The sequence below is a fragment of the Carettochelys insculpta genome, chromosome 6, assembly GCF_033958435.1.
Source record: "Carettochelys insculpta isolate YL-2023 chromosome 6, ASM3395843v1, whole genome shotgun sequence".
Lineage (NCBI taxonomy): Eukaryota > Metazoa > Chordata > Testudines > Carettochelyidae > Carettochelys > Carettochelys insculpta.
Window position 1 is genome coordinate 29,616,575 of NC_134142.1, and position 21,853 is coordinate 29,638,427.

Here is a 21,853-nt window from a genome sequence, read left to right on the forward strand (position 1 = left end):
TGTCTCTCAACCCCTCAGCTGATGGCCACCATGGCGGACCCCGCAATTTCGAAGTTGCGGGACGCGCAACGACTACACGTTCCCTACTTTGATGTTGAACGTCGAAGTAGGGCGCTATTCCCATCCCCTCATGGGGTTAGCGGCTTCAACGTCTCGCCGCTTAACGTCGATGTTAACATCGAAATAGCGCCCAACACGTGTAGCCGTGACGGGCGCTATTTCGAAGTTAGCGCCGCTACTTCGAAGTAGCGTGCACGTGTAGACACGGCTAATATGTTATAAAATTTTATAAAGACTCACACACCCAAAGGATATGGTTATACTGCTAAAAATTTCTACTTTTGACTCACCTCACTCTCACCAGCAGTTCTGGTTTTGCCTCCAACAGTTCATGCCTGTTGTCACATATTCTAGCCATGGTGTGTTAGTCTTTCCTATAAAACACAGGAGGGAAGAGGACAAATTATAACTCTGCAACACCTAGTCTTGTGCAGCATGGAACTTTCTCAGGGGCTTCTAAATTACTTTAAATGCACAAAATTAACACAGACACATACAAAATGCAGATGCTGTCTGAGGAACTGCCTTTCCAAATGTTCACTGGATTATTGCTACTATTACTAAATAAAGAAACCTAACATTTTAAGTGTGGAACCTGCGGGAGTTTATTTTGTTTTGTTTTGTTTTTGTGTTGTATTGTTTTTCAGTAACTTTCAATCTATTAATTCCATTTTAAGATATGAGCAACAGTAAGTTATTCCGGGACCATGGAAGGGTGCTCCACATGCTCCTTACAGCGACGGACTTGTGAGAAAAGTGCCGGGGGTACGGTTTGTGGCCTGAATGTAAGACTGGAGGTTCACAGGAAAGCCAAGCGGGTCTCAAACCAGCTATATGGAGAAGTCCTTTACTGCAGACAACAAGAGCCTTGAAACAGTGTGTGTCACCTGTGCTGTGTTATCATTAGCCCTCCTGCCACAGCTGTACACACTGGCTTCTGCTGGTTTAAGCACAGTAATGAACTTTATAGGGTTTTTTTTTGCTTTGGAAGTGCGTTCTGGGCTATTTGCATCTGATGAGTGTTTGCACAGGGAAGGTGATAGGCAGAAACATAGTCTCCAGCTGGACTCCATGATCCCTAGGCTTGGCCTGCTCTGCGTGCAGGGAGTGTGGGCTCATGAACCTAAACGTCCAGAAAACTGGCTTCATCAGCATTTTGTCTGACCTCCTGGGTAATTTTACTTTGCCCTATGTAATATTTAACAAGAGGGCAAGTTACTTAATGCTATTTATCCATATAAATAATGGCGCAAGAAGCAATGCAGATCAGACAGACGCAGACAGATCCTTCTGAATATTCTGTGAGTACTGTATACATTTTCCTTCCGATGAGTTCATATGAAAAGGAATTTAGTTTAGAGAATCGTTTCATTCTCTTGTGGGTGATTTTGTAATGGTGGTAGAGAACAATCTGCTCCGTAGCACAATTGTCTGGGAACAGCAGAAAATAGTGCCCTCGTGAGGCCGTGCTTTGACTAAAAATCAAGCACTGTTTACTAGCAAATATTGAAGAACAGGTCAATGCAGTGTGGCTGCACTCTGAAGAATGACTGTAAAAAGACATTGCAGGGCTGCTTGTTTAAGCGGGCACTGGCTCCAGATGAAATGCTTTCAGTTTACAAGGACATTTTTTCCCCCTGTAAACTGCTAGCCCTGTAAAATAATGCAGGCTAGAGAGCCAGGCCGAGGCAGGTTCCTGCTCAGGCTCTCTATCATGCAGTCAACTCCAGACTGGGAAAGGAGGTTTGGGAAAGATCTCGCTGCCCAGCTAAATTCCACCCAAGGAAGGGTGCAGTCGAATTTACTCTCCTTGTGCGTCTTGGAGTTGCAGTAGCCACACAGCCTGATAAGTGATCTGGGTGCTGAGGATTCAAGGGTGGGAAGGTGGAACTGCTTCAGCAGGCAGTGTAAACTCTTGAGTTGTGAAATTGGCCATGGAATGACTTGGCACCCCATGGAGGGAGGATTCCTCCACCGTCCTTTCCCCACCACTCCGTGATCAGTCTGTGTACATGCATGATAGCTGTGGCCCTATGGTCTAAATCGGGTTGATAAGCCTCTGCAAGTAGTGCCTCTGAATTACAGAACTTGGGATTTTTTTTTCTCCCTGACAGAAACCGAGGAAGTTGAAGGGCTGGTGGTCAGACACATTTCAAAGCGGCTGTGTGAGACTGCTGCATGTACCCACAGTTAGAGTGCTTTGGTTTGCAGATCAAGTGCTTGTGCAACACTCTAACAATTCGTATCACTTTTGCCTTGTTTTCAGTGAGAAAAAAAGGAAACAGGAAAAAAGCAAGACATTTTGTTTTACTGTTGTAACCCTTCTATTAATGCCAGTTGCCTGCCAGAAGGGCCAGGTTCAACTCCTGTGGGGTTTCCTGTCAAGGATACAGCCAACCGGCTCGAGCCCCCACCCAGTGGCCTGGGACAATTTCATCCCACGTGCTGGGTGCCTGTAAGGCGATTCTCCCCCCCGCAAGCACAGAGTCTGAGATAGAAACGGCTTGTTTAATGACCATAACCTACCCCAAGGTTACAGTGACAGATGCAGTATATCTCAGCACAGAAGAGAAAAACCCCTTTCCCAAGATACCATCCCCATATGCAGTAGAACCCAGTCTCTTGCTGGGGCTCTTGCCCCTTTACCCCACACACAGTTACAGGGTGTACCTTCTGCGGTGCAGTCCCAAACCCAGAGCCCAGATACATCACCAGGGCAGTACTAGCTGTCCACTTGTCTGCAGCATCCCCTTGCTGCCACCTGCTGGGTGCTTCTCCTACCAGCTGCCTGCCAGTCACCATCATTGCTCCCTTACTGATTACACTGCTAGGGATCAGCCTGAGGCAGAACTCTGTGATTTCAGCTTTTTAACTCTCGTAAGGTTTCACAAACACCTTAGTATCCACCTCTGTTTTTCAACAGGTGGGGAGAGCTAGTCAAGCCAGGCTTATTGCTATATAGCCAAGGCATTGGCAGGGTCAAGGCACTCAGCAAGCTAAGCTAAACTAAGCTAAGCTAAGCTAAGCTGGCCTGGCCCAGCCCAGTCCCTTCCTCCACAATGCTTTAAACCAGGGAGCCCTGTGCAATCAATGTCTTATGCAGCTATGGCAACTGCCCTGTCCCCCACAACAACCCAGAGCATTGGTGAGATCTCACAACTCCCACAGAGTGTCAGCTTAAATTGTGATTCTACAACAACATGTTTACAATAGACCAAATCTCATGGCTTACTTGCTACCCATTAGGCTTTGCCGGAAAGGTATCACACATGCTGCCCTTTTCATTCTCATGCAGATGACCTCTGGGAGACACATTCCTCCCAGCCTCAGTAACCTTTCGTTCCTGCTGCCACATTCCCTACACTGTTTTCTAAGCAAAATATTTAGATTTGTCAGTTTACAACTGCTCTGTTCAAAATTCACTTTGTTGTATTGAAAACATTAATACACTTAATATGCTAAAATCAAACCTGAACATTTTAATACTGGTATGAGAGCGCACAGCTGGGCTGCTCTAACTAATATGTGGGCAAAGCTGGTTCTGATTCAGGAAGCTGTAACTAATTCCCTGTGACTACTGGCTTCCTACATAACAATGGGCTCCGAAGGAGGGGAGAATGGAGCCCAGTATGTGATTGTTACAGAATCATTAGAAGTTTTACGCAGCTGTGCTGTTATAGAAAGAGAAGCATCTTTTGATAGACACCCTTTTACAAACCAGCTCATGCTAACAAACAGGATAGTCCTTAACAAGAGGAGTGAGAGAACTGTTTCAGAGGAAGTGCACCGTTCCAGACATGGTCCCTACATGTCCTCTCCGTTGAGCTTCAGATAAAAAATCCTGCCTACCCCACTTGTTCCCTTTCGTAGACTCCTAAGACAGACAACTGTTTCACATGACACTCTAATAAGTCTAATCTCCTTTCTTTTCTGCATGCTTCTAATTTATTGAATGCTCACTGACGTGGAGGAAACGGGGAAGAAATACCTGTGAATTTCAAGAGAACCAAAGGGAGCCTCTCCAAATGCCTCAGAGATAGCAGAGTTGGACAATAGGAAACAGTAATGTCAGGAAAAGAATCCCGATGTCTAGTTTAGCATGGAAAAGAACACATTTCATTACACTATTCCAAAGCGAAAATGATTTTCATTTTTTTTCTCCACAGAGTTGTTCCAAAGGAAAATGAAACCCACCTTTTACCTATGTTTACTTATTGGGTTTCTTGCTGTTGTTCATTGTTCTCGTGTCCCTGACCATGATGATACAAAGCCCCAGGCACAGCAGCCCAGTGTTGAAGGAAATTCCAAAAGCAAACCACCGACTTGTTGCAAAATAGCTCTCAGCAATGCTGCCTTTGCATTTAGATTCTACAAGCAGGTTACATCTGATGCAGCCGAGAAGAATATTTTCTTCTCTCCTTTGAGCATCTCCACTGCTTTAGCTATGGTGGCTCTAGGCGCTAAATCAACTACTCTTACTCAGATTCTAGAAGGACTTGCCTTTAACCTGACAGAGATTGAAGAGGAGGAGATACATGAAGGTTTTCACAATCTTATTCACTCACTGAACCGCCGTGACAGTGAGGTCCAGCTGAATCTAGGAAATGCCCTTTTTATTGATGAGAAGCTGAAACTGCTAGAGAAGTTTCTGGAGGATGTCAAAAGATTATATGAAGCAGAAGTTTCTTCTAGTAACTTCCAGAATTCCTCAGAGGCTGAGAAACAGATCAATGATTATATAGAGAAGAAAACCCAGGGGAAAATCACCAACTTGGTCCAGGGTCTTGATCCACTCACTGTAATGGTTCTCATCAATTACATTTACTTTAAAGGTGAGACAAGTTATGTCAATGGTGACTTATTGCCATTATAAATTGTCAGTGCCTGATTTTTAATCTAAAACAACACCCCAAAATCCCCAATAATTTTTAAATGTATTTAACAGGTTGTTAGGCCTAGGAGATCAACTTAATTGAAAATGATTCTGTCTGAAAAGCCTATCCAGGATGATTATATGAAAAAAAAGCATGACTAGGTGTCTGAAATTAGACCCCTAAAGTCATAATTAGGCACCTAAATGTAACTGATCACTTTATTAGTACTGCTAGAATCCCTTTGAAGTGAGCAGGGACTGAAGTGCTCCGGATATGTGAAAACCAGGTCAGTTAAGAACGGCCATACTGGGTGAGACCAAAGGTCCATCTAGCCCAGTATCCTGTCTTTCAACAGTGGCCAATGCCAGATGCCCCAGAGGGAGTGCACAGAGCAGGTCATCATTGAGTGATCCCTCTCCCATCCCCCATTTCCAGTCTGTGGCAGACTAGGGGCACCATTCCACCCATCCTACTTAATAAGTGTTGATGGACTCAACCTCCATGAATGTAGCTAGTTCTTTTTTGAGCCCTGATAAAGTCCTGGTCTTCACAACATCCTTGGGCAATCAGTTGTGACTGGCTTCATCTAATCACATGTGAAAAATTTGTCCTGCCATTCATTTCATGAACCAATATGAATGCAGAGAAAAACTGATGGCTCTTTGCACATTGTTGTACTCACACACATTTTCTCATTCCAGTAGGAGATGGTGCCCGTACACCTATCTGATTTAAGTTGACTCCTTGTGCTGTTGTACAATCAGGGACAAACAGCTTCTGTCCAATTTTTGTACATGCATTTAAAATTAGGGATGTTTTCTTTAAAACCTTGTAATGTCTGGTATCCAAAATAAAAGTGTACTTGAAAAGCAGCTTGACATAGTGAGTTGGCACATACCAGTACAAAAATTGCAACTCAGTGCTTTATGTAGCGCAAATATTATACAGGAGATGTGAAAAGGTGGTTTTAAGACCTGGAAATCAAACTGTTGAAATAGAATGGCCTTCAGCTGAAAAGCAAGCACCTTAAATCTTGTTAAAGAGTAAAAATCCCTGCCATTTTAGTTAATCCTATCAAAGGTGGGGGGATTCTGTGCTCCATGTAGCAATGACAGAGTCAGGACAATGATCTAAAAGTAAATTAGAAATCAGTGTAACCAGGGTGTTGTTACTGCAAGCACAGATTTGGCTGGGTGTCTCAGGCATTGCCCTGATACTGTGCAGGGGCAGGACAGGATGGTGCCAGGCTGAGACACCCACCTCTGACTCTTCCCACCTCTGTCACAGGTTAGTTGTGCAACTGGGCGCATGTCACATAAGCTCACTTGTACCTTGGTTTCTGCATCTGTCTTGTAGAAATAGTAATACTTCCTTCCCGGGGCTATTCTGAAGCTTAGTTCCTTAATGTTTTTAAAGTTCCATCAGAGCCCTTGAGCTGTAGAAATGCAAAGAATTCTGTATTCAGTTAGCGAGATTTAAGGCAAAATTATTTCTTCTAGAAATCACATACGAAAAATCTTGGAAACAGCTGCTCTGTTTAAGGAGACACATACCACCAAAAGGAAAGTTTTTCCCCCTTTTTGCTCTTCAGTGACCTATATAATTATATGCTGCAGCACTTCAATTCCTCTTGTGAATGTAGTCCTAAAAGTTTAAAACTAATAAAAAAATCTCCCTCAATTCATTAATTACCTGTAAATTGTCAGAAAGCAGCTTCACGTGGACCTGTCTCAAAAATACAGCTAAAAAGAAAATAATAGGGTTACTTAATGTAATTTCATTGCTTTCACTGGAACTCTTAAAAGCCCATATGAAGTCTCAACATATAAGAAATGTCCACTATTGAAAGAATCTTACTAATATGATATGAAACGAAAATCCCCTTAGGAAAATTTGCTTTGAGTTCTTTTGAATCTGTAATTAATTTTTATTATAGTTGAATTAGTGTGGTTTATACTAATAAATCTTCTTGCACAGTATAACCTATTTAATTCTTTCATAGCTTACTGGGAACATCCTTTCAGTAATTCGCTCACCCATGAAGCAGACTTTTTTGTGGATGGGAAAACATCGGTTAAAGTCAATATGATGACCCGAAGTGGACATTATAACAGTTACTATGATGAGGAACTCTCTTGTCAGGTGGTGGAAATACCATACAAAGGAAATGCTACAGCCTTATTTATCCTGCCTAATGAGGGAAAAATGAAACAAGTGGAGGATGCTCTGTTGATAGAAACTCTGTCTAAGTGGGTAAAATCACTTAAAGGAAGGTAACTCATTTTCCGCTTTGATGATTTACCATAGATATAGACTGGAATACAAACTATAGGCAAAATTAAACTGGGCTGCCGTAGTTCTTTACTCTCATTGTACTGACTCACTGGACTGAAGACAATACAGGTGAGAGCAGAGAGAAATGAGATATGAATTTGCAACATGAGATGACAACAAAAGTTGTCCAATGGGCAGCATGTGTAGAGATGCCAGGTGCTACAGAGCACAGCTGAGATTGCACGAAGAGGGAAACATAATTCAGTCCTGATCACAGAAAAGGTCAATAAGTCTTGGGAAATCAGAGAAGTAAACCAAACAAACCATGACTGCAGAGATGAATTTGAAGAGGAAATGTATAATAAATAGGTACAACGTAGCCAAATGATGAACCTTGTGTACAACAGCATCGTAAATGCCCATGGGAACCACTGGGCAAATTCCCACATGTTCACCATTTATTAGAGTGCTGATGTTGATATTTTACTTGCATGTCTCATATTTCATTTTTATGGCAAGCAGAGAAGTAGCATTTTGCATTTATTTGGTGAGTGTAAACATCAAGCAGAGACAGGAATTGCTTAGTGCAGTGTTGGGTAATAACTTTGGCAGGGAGAGGCCACACCAAGACTTTTCGTAAATAGTCACAGCTTCATTTTTCTATGATATTAAAAGAGGGGATGTGGGTTCTGGGTTGGAGTTTGGGTGGAGAAGGGAGCTCCAGGCAGGGATTGGGGTGCAGGAAGATGTGCAGGGTCTGGGAGGGAATTTGGGTGCAGGAAAGGATGTTGAACTGGGGCAGGGGTGTTGGAGAAGGTGTAGTGTTGGGGAGGGAGCATGGGTCCAATGGGGGGTGTTGCCTGATGCAGGGGGGTTGGCTTGCAGATGGGGATTCCAGGCGCAGGCTCTGGCACTGGCTGGGAGGTAATTATCACAGGTGGTTCCCAGCCAGCGGTGCAGTGGGGCACTCAGGCCTGCATGGCATGGTGATCCACACACTCTAAGCTGTGTCTAGTACTGGCAAGAATGTTTCTGAGCACCCCTAGGGAGTAGGAGGCAGCAGGTCTCCACGCACTGCCCGCATTCACAGGATGGTGCAGAGGGCAGCTTGCAGAGACCGCTGCCCCACTCCCCACAAGGCGCACACAGAGATGTTTTGCTGGCACTTCCAGGAGCATTGTGGCTGGAGCTGCAATATGTAGGCAGACTGCCTGAGTGCCATGCAGGACATTTTCCTCCAAACCCAGCCCAGAGGATTATGGTGGGCCAGAGGAAAATGTTTGACAGGCCAGACTTTGCCTCTCTTGGCTTGCCAAAGCAGGACCTAATCCCATATTATCAAAATTAATGGGAACTCTATGGTTGATCAGGTGATTGCAGCATATGCAGCATAGGCCATAATCAGAACCAATAAAGGAAAATAATTGGCAGTGAAATCAAGCAAAGGAAAATGTAGGACAACTATCCCCAAAGAGGGCTTAACAATGAGGCCCATGGAAGTGTCTCCCTAAGGACATGACAAATGCCACAAAATTTAGAAACGGTCTGGATAAAGAGCTCAGACTGTTAGGCAGAAACATGCATTGCTAGGAAGCAGGGCAAGGGGAACAGAGAACATGGCTGAAAGGCACCCCCCCCCACCATCTCCAACTTCTTTGATTCCTTGCCATGAATGGTAATTGACTGTTGAATAAAGCCGTAGATGCAGCCTTATGGAACTGAAGTGATGTTTTGGAAAGGAAGGAGAATATTCTGTGTTCCTCCCTGCCCTCAAGAAAGAACAGTGGGGTTTTGAGCAGGCTCATCTCCTCAATAGGCAGCTGATCCTCAGTCAAGTGTACTATTCCAAGGCGCACAACCAGAGAGCAGTGTCACACCCTGTAGCAGGTCTAGGAGCTGAGCAGACAGGCAAAAGGCAGGGGGTTAGAATGTCCCTCTCCCTTCCCCTTTGGGTTGTAGAACAGCTCCAGAGCTGCTCTGCAGAAGCACCTTTCAGGCCAGTGGCAGACACAAGCTCTTATATGCCCCCCAGTCCCACCGAAGAAAGAGAAACGGGAATCCATGCATCCATCCATGTCCCTCTATACCAGATGCTATACCTCAGGAGCAACCCAGTCCCCTGTGTACTGCTGTAAAGGGAATTTGCAAAGAGAGAGGGTGCTTGCAATAGCGAGGTGTCGTGTCCCTCCTAATTCGGCCTCGCACCTCATAGAAAAATGGTGCCAGCTGTGTTGACAAGGGTTTCTTTCCAGCCGGAGAACTGGGGCCTGACTTCTTGGCATTCCCTAGAAGTGTGCTAGGCATTGCTCACTGGCAGATCCTCCACACTGCTATTAGAATGCAATATTTTAATCACCATTTCATTTTGCCCTCCACAGAAGAATAGAACTGCACCTTCCAAAATTCTCTATTTCGGGCTCCTATGATGTGGAAGAGATATGTAGGAGATTGGGTGTGACCGATGTATTCGAAGACCATGCCGACCTGTCTGGAATCACTGAGAGTACCAAGCTGAAGGTTTCTAAAGTAAGTCTGAAAAAAAAAAAAACAAACAGTGGTGCTAAATGGATTTGTCTGCATCTAATCACCTGGATCCTAAACTAGGCTCAGTCTAGCTCAGCATGCAGTAATGGTTACCCTCATGCTATCTTTGAACACTCAGAGCTGTGGTGCAATGCATCATTGCAGTAGAATTATACACAATGCACAGTATAGTCATGGTAAAAGAGAGATCATTCTGCCATATGGTCACAGCAACAGTATGGACCCTGCTGAGGCACGGTAAGTTTGTTAGTTCACTTTGATCTAGTTTGCTTTGAAATGGAACTACATCAAAGCAAGCTAACAAAGGCTATGTCTACACTTGCAGCCCCCCTTTTGAAAGGGGAATGCTAATGAAACACTTCGGAATATGCTAATAAGACACTGCAATGAATATGTAGCATCTTATTAGTATAACAGCATCTGTGGCACTTCAAACGTGCCATGGCACTTTGAAAGGGGATTTTGAAGTGTGCAGGGACCTTTCAAAAAGGACCCTGGGTATACGAACCACGCACGATTGACAGCGGCAGTTTTGAAGTGCCACAGCTGTCGTTATTCTAATGAAGTGCTGCATATTCATTGCAGCACTTCATTAGCATGTTCTGAAGTGTCTCATTAGCATCCCCCTTTTGAAAGGGGGTGCTAGTGTAGACACAGCCAAATTCTTTACCAGCAGCAGTTGATCAAGGTGAACTAACCACCTTTGTGTGTGGACCCTGCTGCTGAGCATTGGCAGTTGGAGATCAATAAGAAGTGGATTACCCAGGAGACACTGAACTTGGTTCAAGAGAAAAGAGCATTGAAGATCAGAAGAGATGTTTCTGAGATGGCAGAACAGCAATAGAGGGTGAAATGCAATGACGGTATAGATCAGAAAGTGACTTGGGTGGTGTTGGAGTCATACAGAGTGGATAGCAGACTGATATGGTTGTTGAAGGATATCAGTGACAATGCAGAGGCAGCAGTGAGAACATGCGGGGAGTTGGGAAGTTGGTTTAAAACAAGTAGAGGTAGGAGACAAAGAGCTCCAATATCGCCAAGTGTCTTCATCGCACATCTGGAGAGAGCAATGGACAAGATCAAGGAAGAGGTAGAAGGGCTATCTGTGCACAGGAAAAGAATTAACAGCTTGAGGCTTCCACATGATATAGTTATCATTTTGGAAGATGAGGAGAAGCTAGCAAAAATGGTGCAGGTATTAAATGAAGAAGAGAAGCGATACAGACTGATTATGAACATTGATAAAGCAAAAACAATGGTATTTGGAGATAAGGAAATAGGAAGGAAGATCAGTGTAGATGGTATTGAGCTAGAAAATATAGAGAAGTTTACATATCTGGGGAGCAAAATAAAGTATGATCTTGACTGTAAGAAGGAAATGGCGACTAGAATAGCTAAAGCAAGAGCGAGTTTGAAGGACATGGATAAGATCTGGAAAAGCAAAGAGATTAGATTAAGAACGAAGCTGGGCGTCTTGAAAACATCTGTATTCAGCAGCATGTTGTATGGATGTGAGACATGGATGATAATGACAGATTCGAAGAGAAGAATATTGGCATTTGAAAGGAGTTGTTATAGAAAGATTCTGAGAATAGGATGGATGCAGAAGGTCACTAATGAGGAATTATATAGAAAGATACAGCCGAAAGAAAACCTGCTGCAGAAGGTTATAAAATGGAAGTTACAACTGTTTAGGCATATTTGCAGAATAAACAACAAATCAAAAATCAAGACCCTGGTATTTGGCATAATGGACGGTTTGAATAGGAGAGGCAAACCCCACAGAGAATGGGTAGATGATATAGTTGATTGGTGCAGAGCTAGTCTACAGAAACTAAGCCACTCTGCACTGGACAGGGAAAGATGGAAGGAAATAGTGAGAGAGGCATCAGACACCAACGGGTGCTGAGCCCACGGTTATTGATGGTGATGATGATGATGATAAATTCATTGTTATCAGCAACTGCAATGTTATAAGTTCCTTAGTTCATTTTTATCCTTCTCCATTTCAAAGAACTAATGATCGGTAATGTCTAGCAGCAGGGTCCATATAAGTGATACGGTTAAAGAGAAAATTCTCCACTCTTCTAGAAAAGTTGAAAGCAATGGCTAAATTCACAGATTCCTTGAAAACTGTGACCAGAGCAGCAATCATGTCCTTAAAGTAGAGGAGCCTTGTGGTTGTTTGAATTAAGGCTGGCTATTGAGAACTCCCAAGACCCTACTCATATCTAGGAATCACTGGGCATAGACGGTCCTTAGCCCTGCCACTTATTCCCCAGATTTGTACCTTATGACACAGGATAAGAAGATCATCCTGAGATTCTTCGTTGCAAGTAGAGCATCCATCATCAGCTGGTTCAAACTGTTTTGCACCACCAGATGCATACTGGATTTGGCCCATTGTTTAAAAACATGTGCATTTTATGACTTTAAATGGCCTAATCCTGATCCCATAGAGGTCACTGGCAAGACTCTTAGTGCCATCAATGGAGACAGGAGTGGACCCAATAAAAGCAATTGATTTTTCCTAATAAGAAGCAATAACTTGCCCGTTACAGACAATCGTCGCTCATTACAGCTACCTCTGTGGTACATTTTATAATATTTCCTGATACTATGAACACACATGAATGCACACAGAAAATGAGTTTAACTACTATTAACATATAATAATTAAAAGGTAAGAACCTATAATATTCTTCAATTTAAGCTAACATTGGCAAAGCTTATACCGTGTCACATTTAGGAAAATACAGAGATTTTCAGAGAAATCAGTCAGTGTTTGAGATGTGAACCAATACCTGGAGCTCAAGCTAGATGGTTTCTTGCTCTGAGGTCATCATTCCTCTTAGATCTGATCCAGTTTTCTGGTGTATATTAATTCTTTGCTAGATTAGTTCAGATTCCGAGACTAGTCTGTGGTGAGCAATATCTAGGAGAGTGGCTTTGTGGTATGAAAGCACAGGTGGCTTGATTGTTTCATCTCAGTCCTTTAATACCAATGTTCCTAACCCTGCAGCATTTACTTACATAGGGAAAGCTCCCAATAACATCATTAGTCGAGCATGTTGTATTTCTTCCATTCTGCTCCGGCTGTCTGGCTCTTATTAGACCCCTGTCTTAACAGCTGATTTTCCAGAAAGCTCGGGTTTAAAAGTTATCACGTTCATTTTCAGCCACTGCCCACTGGTTTGTATTCAGACTAACTGTTGCTTCATTTCCTTAAAGGCTGTTCACAAGGCCCTGCTGAATGTCCATGAGAATGGCACCGAAGCAGCAGCAGTCACTGTTGTAGAAGCAGTTCCTACGTCAATGCCTCCTGTCATTAAATTCAGTCAGCCCTTCCTGGTGATTATTATTGATCGAGCCACTGACATTTTGTACTTCCTGGGGAAAATTAGAAATCCCGCTGAAAAATAATGCACCAGTCATACCCCTTGGTCTTAGTGCCAATTAAATTCTGCTGTGCCAGGGGCACACCAGCTGGTAATCTTAATGATATAAAGATTGTGATTAACATACATTCCCAAACGAATAAAGCAGGAATATGATAACTCCTTAGCCCAATGACTTCTTCTTCCATTCTTTGACGTACCCCTGGACGATACTCATACATAGTTCTCCATAGGATTCCTGCCTCTGAGCTGAGATAGCGGCCCCAAAATGGCTACTCACTGTGCCACCCACATACCCACCCACTTCTCTGCTGCCCAAACCCTGGCTCCTGATCTTTAGATTACGACTTAATTTCCATATTTATAGGGCATTGCTCAACTCCTTAAGGAGGGGTTCAGGGCAGTGGGCTGCTGTGAGGGGTGTGCAGGAGACAGGGTTGTGGGATAGGGAGGGGCCTAGAGTAGGGGGTGAGGAGCACAGGAATCAAAGCAGGGAGTTGGAGAAGGTGCAGACAGGTGGGGGCTGTAGGAGTCCGAGCAGGAAGTTGGGTGTGTAGTGGGCTCAGGACATTGGATTGGGGTCGGAGGTGGTTGGGGCTGGGAGTGCAGCCACCAAGCAGCCTATCTGCCAGATCCTCCAGGGGGACGGGGACCGCACTGCCTGGCTGCTAGCTCCCTTCAGCTGGGGCAGTGATCATGCTGCTGGCCACTCACGCTTCAGACTTGGCGCCTGGGTGGGCTGGGGTTTCCCAGGCGTTGCGGGTGCTGGTGCAGGCTCATTACAGCTGGGGCCTCACCTTCCCACTCTGGATCTGGGGCCTAGGGCTGGGGGGAGGGGGGAGTGATTCAGGTTTTGGCCAGCCCTATGGAGGAGTTCATGAACAAACAGATTCACAGGCAGACACACAAACCCTCTCTAATATACAGTAAATTATATTAATTACCTACAAATCCCCAGATATCACTGTAAGGGTTGACAGAACCTTGTCCCAGATCATGCCCAGTGTATGGCTGGGACCCCCAAAGTGCACAGTTGCAACACTCACTCTATAGGAACTCTTTTATATTTACAAACACAGCATATTTGTACCTTTAACACAGTTACTATCACCTGACTTAGTAAAACTTCCATAGACTCTCACTATAGAGCACAACCGGAAGTGTTAGCCATCCTCTTCCTCATTACCATCATCTTCTCCATCTGACACATCCCAAGGACTGCAGCGCCTTCTCCAACTGCCCCTGAGCTGGGATGCCGCTTTTGCTCTATGTTACCCTGACACTGGTATGTTTAGTACCTATACCATAAGGCAATGGTTCTCAACATTTTTGTATAAAGTACCCTTTTAAAAAAAGGAGTACTGCCCTGAGCCCACAACTGAGGAGGTTGGGTGTGTAGTGGACTCAGGGCAGTACCCCCATACCCACAATTTTCAGACACCTATATAGATGTAATGTATTAATTTATAAATTTGTTTTTATAGGTCTATAGATACGGAGAGAGCAAGAGAGAGAGAAAAATAAATATAAAATACATGGCTCCATCCCCTTTTCCTCCTCCAAAGCCAGGCACCTCCAGCAGTAAACACTCCAGCCCTGTGTGCATCTGTGATCAGAAGAAGGGCTTTCGAAAACTGGGGGGTGTGTTCTTTTGGAAGGTCCCCTCTCCACGGGCAGCGCACGATTCAAAAAGCCGCACTTTTGAATCGCCACAGCTGCCATTATGCTAATGAGGCGCTGCATATTCATTGCAGCGCCTCATTAGCATCTTTCAAATCTGCTCATTAACATGCCCCTTTCAAAAGGAAAGGGCACGTGTAGACCCAGCCCTGCTGTTGTGCAATTGCAAGCAGGAGCCACACTTCATTGCTCAAAGAGCTGCATGTGGCTCAAGAACTGCACCTCCTCCCCACCCCATCTTTCTCATGTACCTCTTAGGGTACCATGGGTTGAGAACCATTGATGTAGGACACAAGTCCCAAACGTATATGAGCCATCTTTGCTATCTGGGTGAAAGGTTCCAGATATACATATGCTGACTTTGCTGTAGCTCAACATACAGGATATGGCCGGTAAGTGCTTTATGTTACAGCCAAACTACTGTAAGTCTAAGCTCACATAATAAAACAAATCATCAAAACCCTAAGGAAATAAGAAAGCCATAAGACAAGCTATATATAGGCAATATGCTGATTAGCTCTACTGAGCTAAGACCTCTGCTTGTCTGTACGTTAACGTTCTTCAGTTAACCCCAGCACTCTGCTCTGGATGGGAACAGGAAGGTGATTTGAAGGGAGAGAGAGTCTTCTGTTGACTCAGAGTGGTACAGACACTGTAATTATCTGACCTAAGGTATGTTGCCTTCAGCTATGTGAATCTTTGGTCAACTTGCAGCAGTGGTGTCGAGATAGCCTTTGCTTATTATTGTTAATGGAGAGGCTTTGTGAGCTCACTGGACCTTTTTGAATGTCTGTGGAAGGCAATACCATCAGGCTGGGAAAGGACAAAAGGACAGGGAAAAATGCAATTTTAATTTTAACTTGATGCATCTGATGAAGCGGGTCTTTGCCCACAAACATTTATGCTCCAAAATATCTGTTAGTCTGTAAGGTGCCACAGGACTTCTTGTTGTTTTTGCAGCTATGGACTAACACAGAAACCCCTCTGATAATTTTAATCATTGTTAACATAAAATTGACTCTGTATTTGAGAGAGTTTGTCTGTCTGTGTGTTCAAGAACTCCTCCGAAATGGTAAGTAGTAGGACAACCATATATGGTATACAGCTTCCTCCTAGGATAACTCAAAGCAATGTATGGGGTTGGTTGTGCCAGGAAATAGCGATATGCCTGGGATAGGATCACTGCTCATAAAACCAAACAAGGAAGATACTGAATCACCTAATCAAGTACCATCCTCAGAACTGTCATAACTTGGCAGATGTTGGAAAGGACTGACCAGAGGTGAAGGGAAGCCGGTGTGCCCCAATGTGCCCATCTGGTAGGAAGGAGCTGCCCAGCTGGGGCACTCAGCTGCAGGAGGAGGTGGTGTTTGCTCCACCCTGGCTCCTGAGGCTCTGCTACAGGCTACTGCACCAAGCAGCAGGCAGCCAGGCAGGGGAAAGGGCTATTCCCATCTGAAACTGCCCTAGCCCCAATCCTGATGCCCTTTAGGGAGTCGGGGAGGGAGCAGAAGCTTCCCCCCATATTTGTAGGTGGATGTTGCTTGGTCTTTCCCTTCACCGCTGTCAGGGAGTCAGGAGACAGTGCCCAGTTTGCTGCGTTCCTCCCTCCGGGTGGGGCGGGCCTGGGGCAGATGAGCTGCGTGCTTTGTTCTCATTCCTTGACAGGGACAGGAAAGGGAACAACAAGAAGCTTCAGTTTCCCCTTCCCTCCCCCACCTCACCCCACAACCCACTGCCCTGAGCCCTCTCCATACCCAACCCCCTGCCCTGAGCACTGCCTCAACCCCCAACCCTGACTCCTGCACTTCCTCCCACCCACCCACCCAGCACCCTGCCCTGAGCTCCCACACCTCCAAGCCCTGCCCTGATTTCTGCCCCCTCACACCCCCACCCCTGTCCTGAGGACCCCCACACCCTGACATTCTCCAACCCTCTGCCCTGAGCCCACCCCACATTTAAATTTCTTACAAGTACTGTAATACCACAACCACCACACACCACCTCCTGCTTTGAGGACCACCTGCCCCACTTAAGGGGTTCCAATATGACAATACCCGTAAGAAATTTAAGTTACTTTCACACCTGGACTGAACCAAAAGAGCCAAAGAAGAGGATGGACCTGGAATAGGATTGCTTCTCAATAAACCTTACAAAAATAAATAAGTAAAAGAGCTAAAACAGAGAAATTTGGAGTAGTGCTCTGTTTTGACAGAGCTAAATCAATGCTTAAGATTTGAAAAAAAGAAGACAATGCTATTGGAAACCAAAATTAATACAGCCCTTTTTATTAATACATAGTGAATAAGAAGAGTTTATAGGGATGAAGAAAAAAACACACTTGATGGAATTCCCATTTTAAAAAATGTACAAGAAAATTAAACAAAAAATTGAACAAACCTTTTTTTTAGAATTCTGAAATAAAAGTTAACTTCATGAAAAACACAATCATTTAAATAAAATGTAAATTTTCCTTTTTTTAAAAAAAGCCTCCTTACCTGAGTTAAGGACTTGAGTAATGCCAGGTATTTGCTAGTAATTAATATAAAGAGTTTGTATATATAAATATACAGAGATACACCCATCTATCTCATAGAGCTAGAAGGGACCTTCTGAGGTCATCAGGTCCAGCCCCCTGCCTTCTTGGCAGGACCCATTACCCTTCCTAGCAGATTTTTTTTAAACCTATTTGCCCCACACCCTAAAACAGCCTCCTCAAGGACTGAGCTCACAAGCCAGGGTTTAGGAGGCCAATGCTCAAACCACTGAGCTATCCCTCCATGAGAACAAGGGTGCTGCCCCTGACAAGATTGGTTTCCCAGCTCCTGTCAGGGGCTGCGGCCTAACTCTTGGGTGACACCACTGATAGTAGTAGGGAAACTGATCAGCACAATAGTGCTGGTCAGTTTCCCCTCTCCTGTGAGTGGCAGGCAGCCCAGAGCCATCCTCTCAGCTGCCCACCACTGATAGGAGCAGGGAAAGTGACCAGCGTTGCTGTGCAGGTCAGTTTCCTGGCTCCCCGATTTACTTGAAATTTGACTTACGCTGGGTTGCGCAAGAATGCAACTGCTGCAGAAGTTGAGGGTCTACAGTATAAAAGATAGGAACAGCTTATCACTCACCCACAAGGAAAGACTTTTCGTAAAACAATCTCTCCATATCTGTCCTACCTTGCATTTAACTGTGACACTGGTTACTGTTGCCAGACATGACAATGGGCTATGTGAAACATGAAAATTTGCCTCTTTCGCCATTGCAGGTTGACTCTATAGGTTCTGTTATTTCACTTTGCCTCATCTCTCTCATGTCCTGTGACGAAAACAAAATCACAGAATCATAAATCCTTCAAAGTCATTCAGCATAAATTACCTGGAGCATGTTCACATCTCTCCGATCACCTGTTCCACCAATGCACAGTAACTAACCTGCAATTGACATAAACTTCAAACAAATAAAATGTGAGTGTGGTAACTCCTTGCCTACAACACACAGCCTAATATTTCTGTGCTTGGGCATGTGTTAGTAAACGTGCAGGTAAATGTGAGAGCAATCCATTGTCGCTTATGCTGATGTGGGGAGCAGCGGGAGCTGTCGGGACACATGATATCCTGCCCTAAGCCTCCTCCTTTCCAACCCCTCATGTGTTCCTCATATTTTCTACCTGACAAAAGGGACAGTGAGGCGCAAATGTGGGACGTCACAGGAGACTGGTTTGTAAGAGTAAGGGAAGTTGGTGGAGATATCAGAAGTTAAAATGCTGCACTATGCCTTCTACTATCCCAATCTCCCCCCACCCACTTTCAGAGCAAAAAGGTGGGACGTTTCACAGCTAGAGGACAGGATGGAAAAAGACTGAATTTCTCTCTCTGTGACTTCTTCATGGTTCTCCCCCTAGTCCCAAACTCTTTCTCCAGTCTTGCTCTCCCTCCGCCACCTCCCTCCTTGCATCATCTTCTATTACATTGTGCCCACTTCCCCAACACTAACTCCAGCTGATTCCTCCCAGTTATCTTACATGACGCCTTTCCAGCCTAGGCCCCCCTCACTTCTGGGACCTTCTCTGCTCCTTCTAGTCCAGCCCTCAGCTCAACAATGCCCACCATAAACACTTCTCCTGTCAGGCTGAGAACACCGCTTCATCTCACCCAATCGCTCTTGAGCTCACAGCAACCCTGTTCGGCTCTGAAACCCTCTCCTAACTCTCGCACCATGAGTCAGTACAAGAAAATATGCAAAACTCTTGGAAACCTCTCTCAATAGTCACAGTGGTTCTCACTCCAGTCTAACAGTACCTCTGGGGCTGGAATCCTCTTTTCTCCACAACTCCCACCCCCCTCCTCCGCAGAAGCTCCACCCCCAACTCACACTTCTTGCTGGATACAGACAAGAAGAGACAGGGCAGAGATTTGCAATCAAAATAGCAAGGAAAGCCATTTTTTAAAAGTCAGTTACAAAATCAGTACTCCAAGAGCTGCAATGTATACGAATATGAGTCAGTCCTTAATAAATAATGGCAAGTTGTACTTTTTGTAGCCCCTATTTTAAGAACAGTGCACACACAAGGATTTGTAATGTGATCCATGTAAATATTTAACACTTCTCTGAGTCCCAGTAAACTCCAAGATCAGTCCTCTCTAATGGCAAAGAGTACCAGAATTAATTGGCTATCCAAAGGGGGTCAATTTAGGGGCATACAGTATAGCAGGGGTCAGCAAACTTTTTATGTTGGGCCCTACTTTTTGTCCCTGCAATTAGCAGCTCCCCTTCTCCACAGCCTGTCCAATGCCCGGGAAGCGAGCATCGGTCTCCCTTAATTATGCACTAGTCTCCTTTGGGAACGGCAGGGATTGGGAGTGGCTTTCACACTGGCAGCAAAACAGGGTTAACCGAGACCCATTTTTCAGACAGGTTTGCAGCACTTGTGAGGCCTGGCTGTCTCTCAATCTAGTTTTCCCATCATGAAATAGGTTTAATAATAATTCTTGTCTCACAGATATATTGGGAGAATGAACTAAAACTTATCTGATTGGTTCACCATTAGCAGTCTATGACAAACTTGCTCTTAAAGCATCCTAGTTGCTGGGACCTACAGTCCAGGGAATGAAGGGAAGCTGAAAGCCCATCAGTGGTGGGCAGACCCTGAGCCTTAGGTTATCAGAGACCTAGGGAAATAGGTGGAAGAGCCATTGCTGCAGGTTTGTGGGGTGCAAGACAAGCAAACAGTCAGCCACGATTACCCTCTATATGCTCACTGCTGCTTCCTTCCATAAATACTGGCTCTGTTTTCAAGGACGTGGGGATGGACAGTAGGCATTTGACCCTCCATGTCCAGGAAAGCTCTTTCATCATTGTTTGCTCTGAACCCTTGCAAATAACTTCTGTTTGCTCAGTTTAATGTTTAGTAGCAGACACTCTGCTTAATAAAGTTAAGGCAATATAAAGAGCAGGCCAGGAGCAGTGCAGATTAGATGCATCCAAACAAGATTCTTCTAATTGTACTGTAAGTACTGCAAACTTTTTTCCAAAGAGGTTTTACACTCACATTAGCTGTTTGAAATGCAATTTATTTTATGAGCTTTCATTCAAGTATGAGTGACTGTGTTTACTATACCCATTTAATCTGTTAGTGAAGCTTTCTTCAGACCCCAATGAACCAGCAGAAATTGGTGCACCATTGGAAATGGTTTTGAATGAAGGCACTGTTTTAAAAAAATCCTGGGAAACCATAGGACTGGATTAATCTAGTGCTTTTAAATAAGCCTGGACTGCCCAAAACTGTGTGGGATTTTCTAGAATGTGTTAACTGACACTAGAGTGGTGGAAACTGGGATGTTCCACTTGGCAGCAAATTCTGACATTCAAAAAACCAGAACCCAAATCCAAACCCAAACCCAAAATCTTCCTGAATCAGAACAAAAAGTTAAATGCCTGAATTTTGCCATTAAGCAAAGTTCCCTTTGCCCCAGAAAATTTCTTTTTGATCATCTGACACATTTAAGTTTTAATTTTCTGGCTGTCGTTTCTTTGATATTGTTTTTATTTTACATTAGTTATAAAAGAAATTAAAATAATACATGATTTAGTATAAAAGAAATTTTAAAAACATTTTGGATTTCTTTTCATAAGGAAATATCATTTGGGTTGACGTAACTCTTTGAAAGATTTCTTTTTTGATGAATCAGCATATTCTTATGGAAAAATGCTCCATATGAAAATTTCCAACCAGCTGAGCAAGAATACAAATGCTAACATTGTTTAAGACGCTAGCATTAAGATGTCAAGTGGTTCTTTAGCATAAACTGCCTGAATTGACGCCTCACCAGAAATCTGGTACTCATGTGGACAGAAACAGAAAAAAGGATAAACAGCATAAAAAAAACCCTAAAGTTTCTGACATGTTAAGAACCTTTAGAGCTGATTTATTCCTCCAATTATGATGCTACAGAAAAGCTCAGTATCATTTGTGATCCCCTCTTACTCAAGCTCATCCAAATCATTGTACTGAAAATCAGGAATGGGCGGAATAATTTTGACATTTTAGACACAGCCTATCCATTATAATAATTAATCAGTATTAGACAGTGTTCCATACTGTCATTTGGATACAGATTTTCCTGCACACAGGGAAATGTGTTTGTAAGTGCGCTGAGGTTGGGGGAAGACTATCAAGGAACCAGGTTCAATTCTGTACTTGATGCTGTCAATCCACAGCAGAAGTTAGAGCTGCAAAAAGTACAGCTCCCTTTTGTGCCTTTGGCAGAAGGTCCCTAGTTCATCTCACAGCAATGGAGGAACAAACATTATAGTCATGCACCATCCTGCTAAAATCTCTCCCAGCGTACACTCACCTGACTCCTCTTCATAACAACTCCCAGCCACAAAACATCTCTGCCCTAGTGTGGGGGTGTCTGACTCACACAAACAAGATGGTGCTGTTTCCAGTGCAGAGTCTCATCCTGCTCCACCTATTTTCCTTTCTCTGATTGCCAGCAAGCTTTGGCTCCCACCTATGTGACTGTGCTG

The 21,853-nt window shown here is 44.1% G+C and overlaps 1 protein-coding gene across 1 annotated transcript; it reads left to right on the top strand.

Moving 5' to 3' along the window:
- The first annotated feature begins 4,243 nt into the window (after positions 1 to 4,243).
- Positions 4,244 to 13,175, top strand: LOC142015290 (alpha-1-antitrypsin-like). The gene is made up of 4 exons (XM_074998734.1): positions 4,244 to 4,892; positions 6,937 to 7,207; positions 9,587 to 9,734; positions 12,984 to 13,175. The coding sequence occupies exons 1-4, from the start codon at positions 4,244 to 4,246 to the stop codon at positions 13,173 to 13,175; spliced, it is 1,260 nt and encodes a 419-aa protein (XP_074854835.1).
- Positions 13,176 to 21,853: the final 8,678 nt, after the last annotated feature.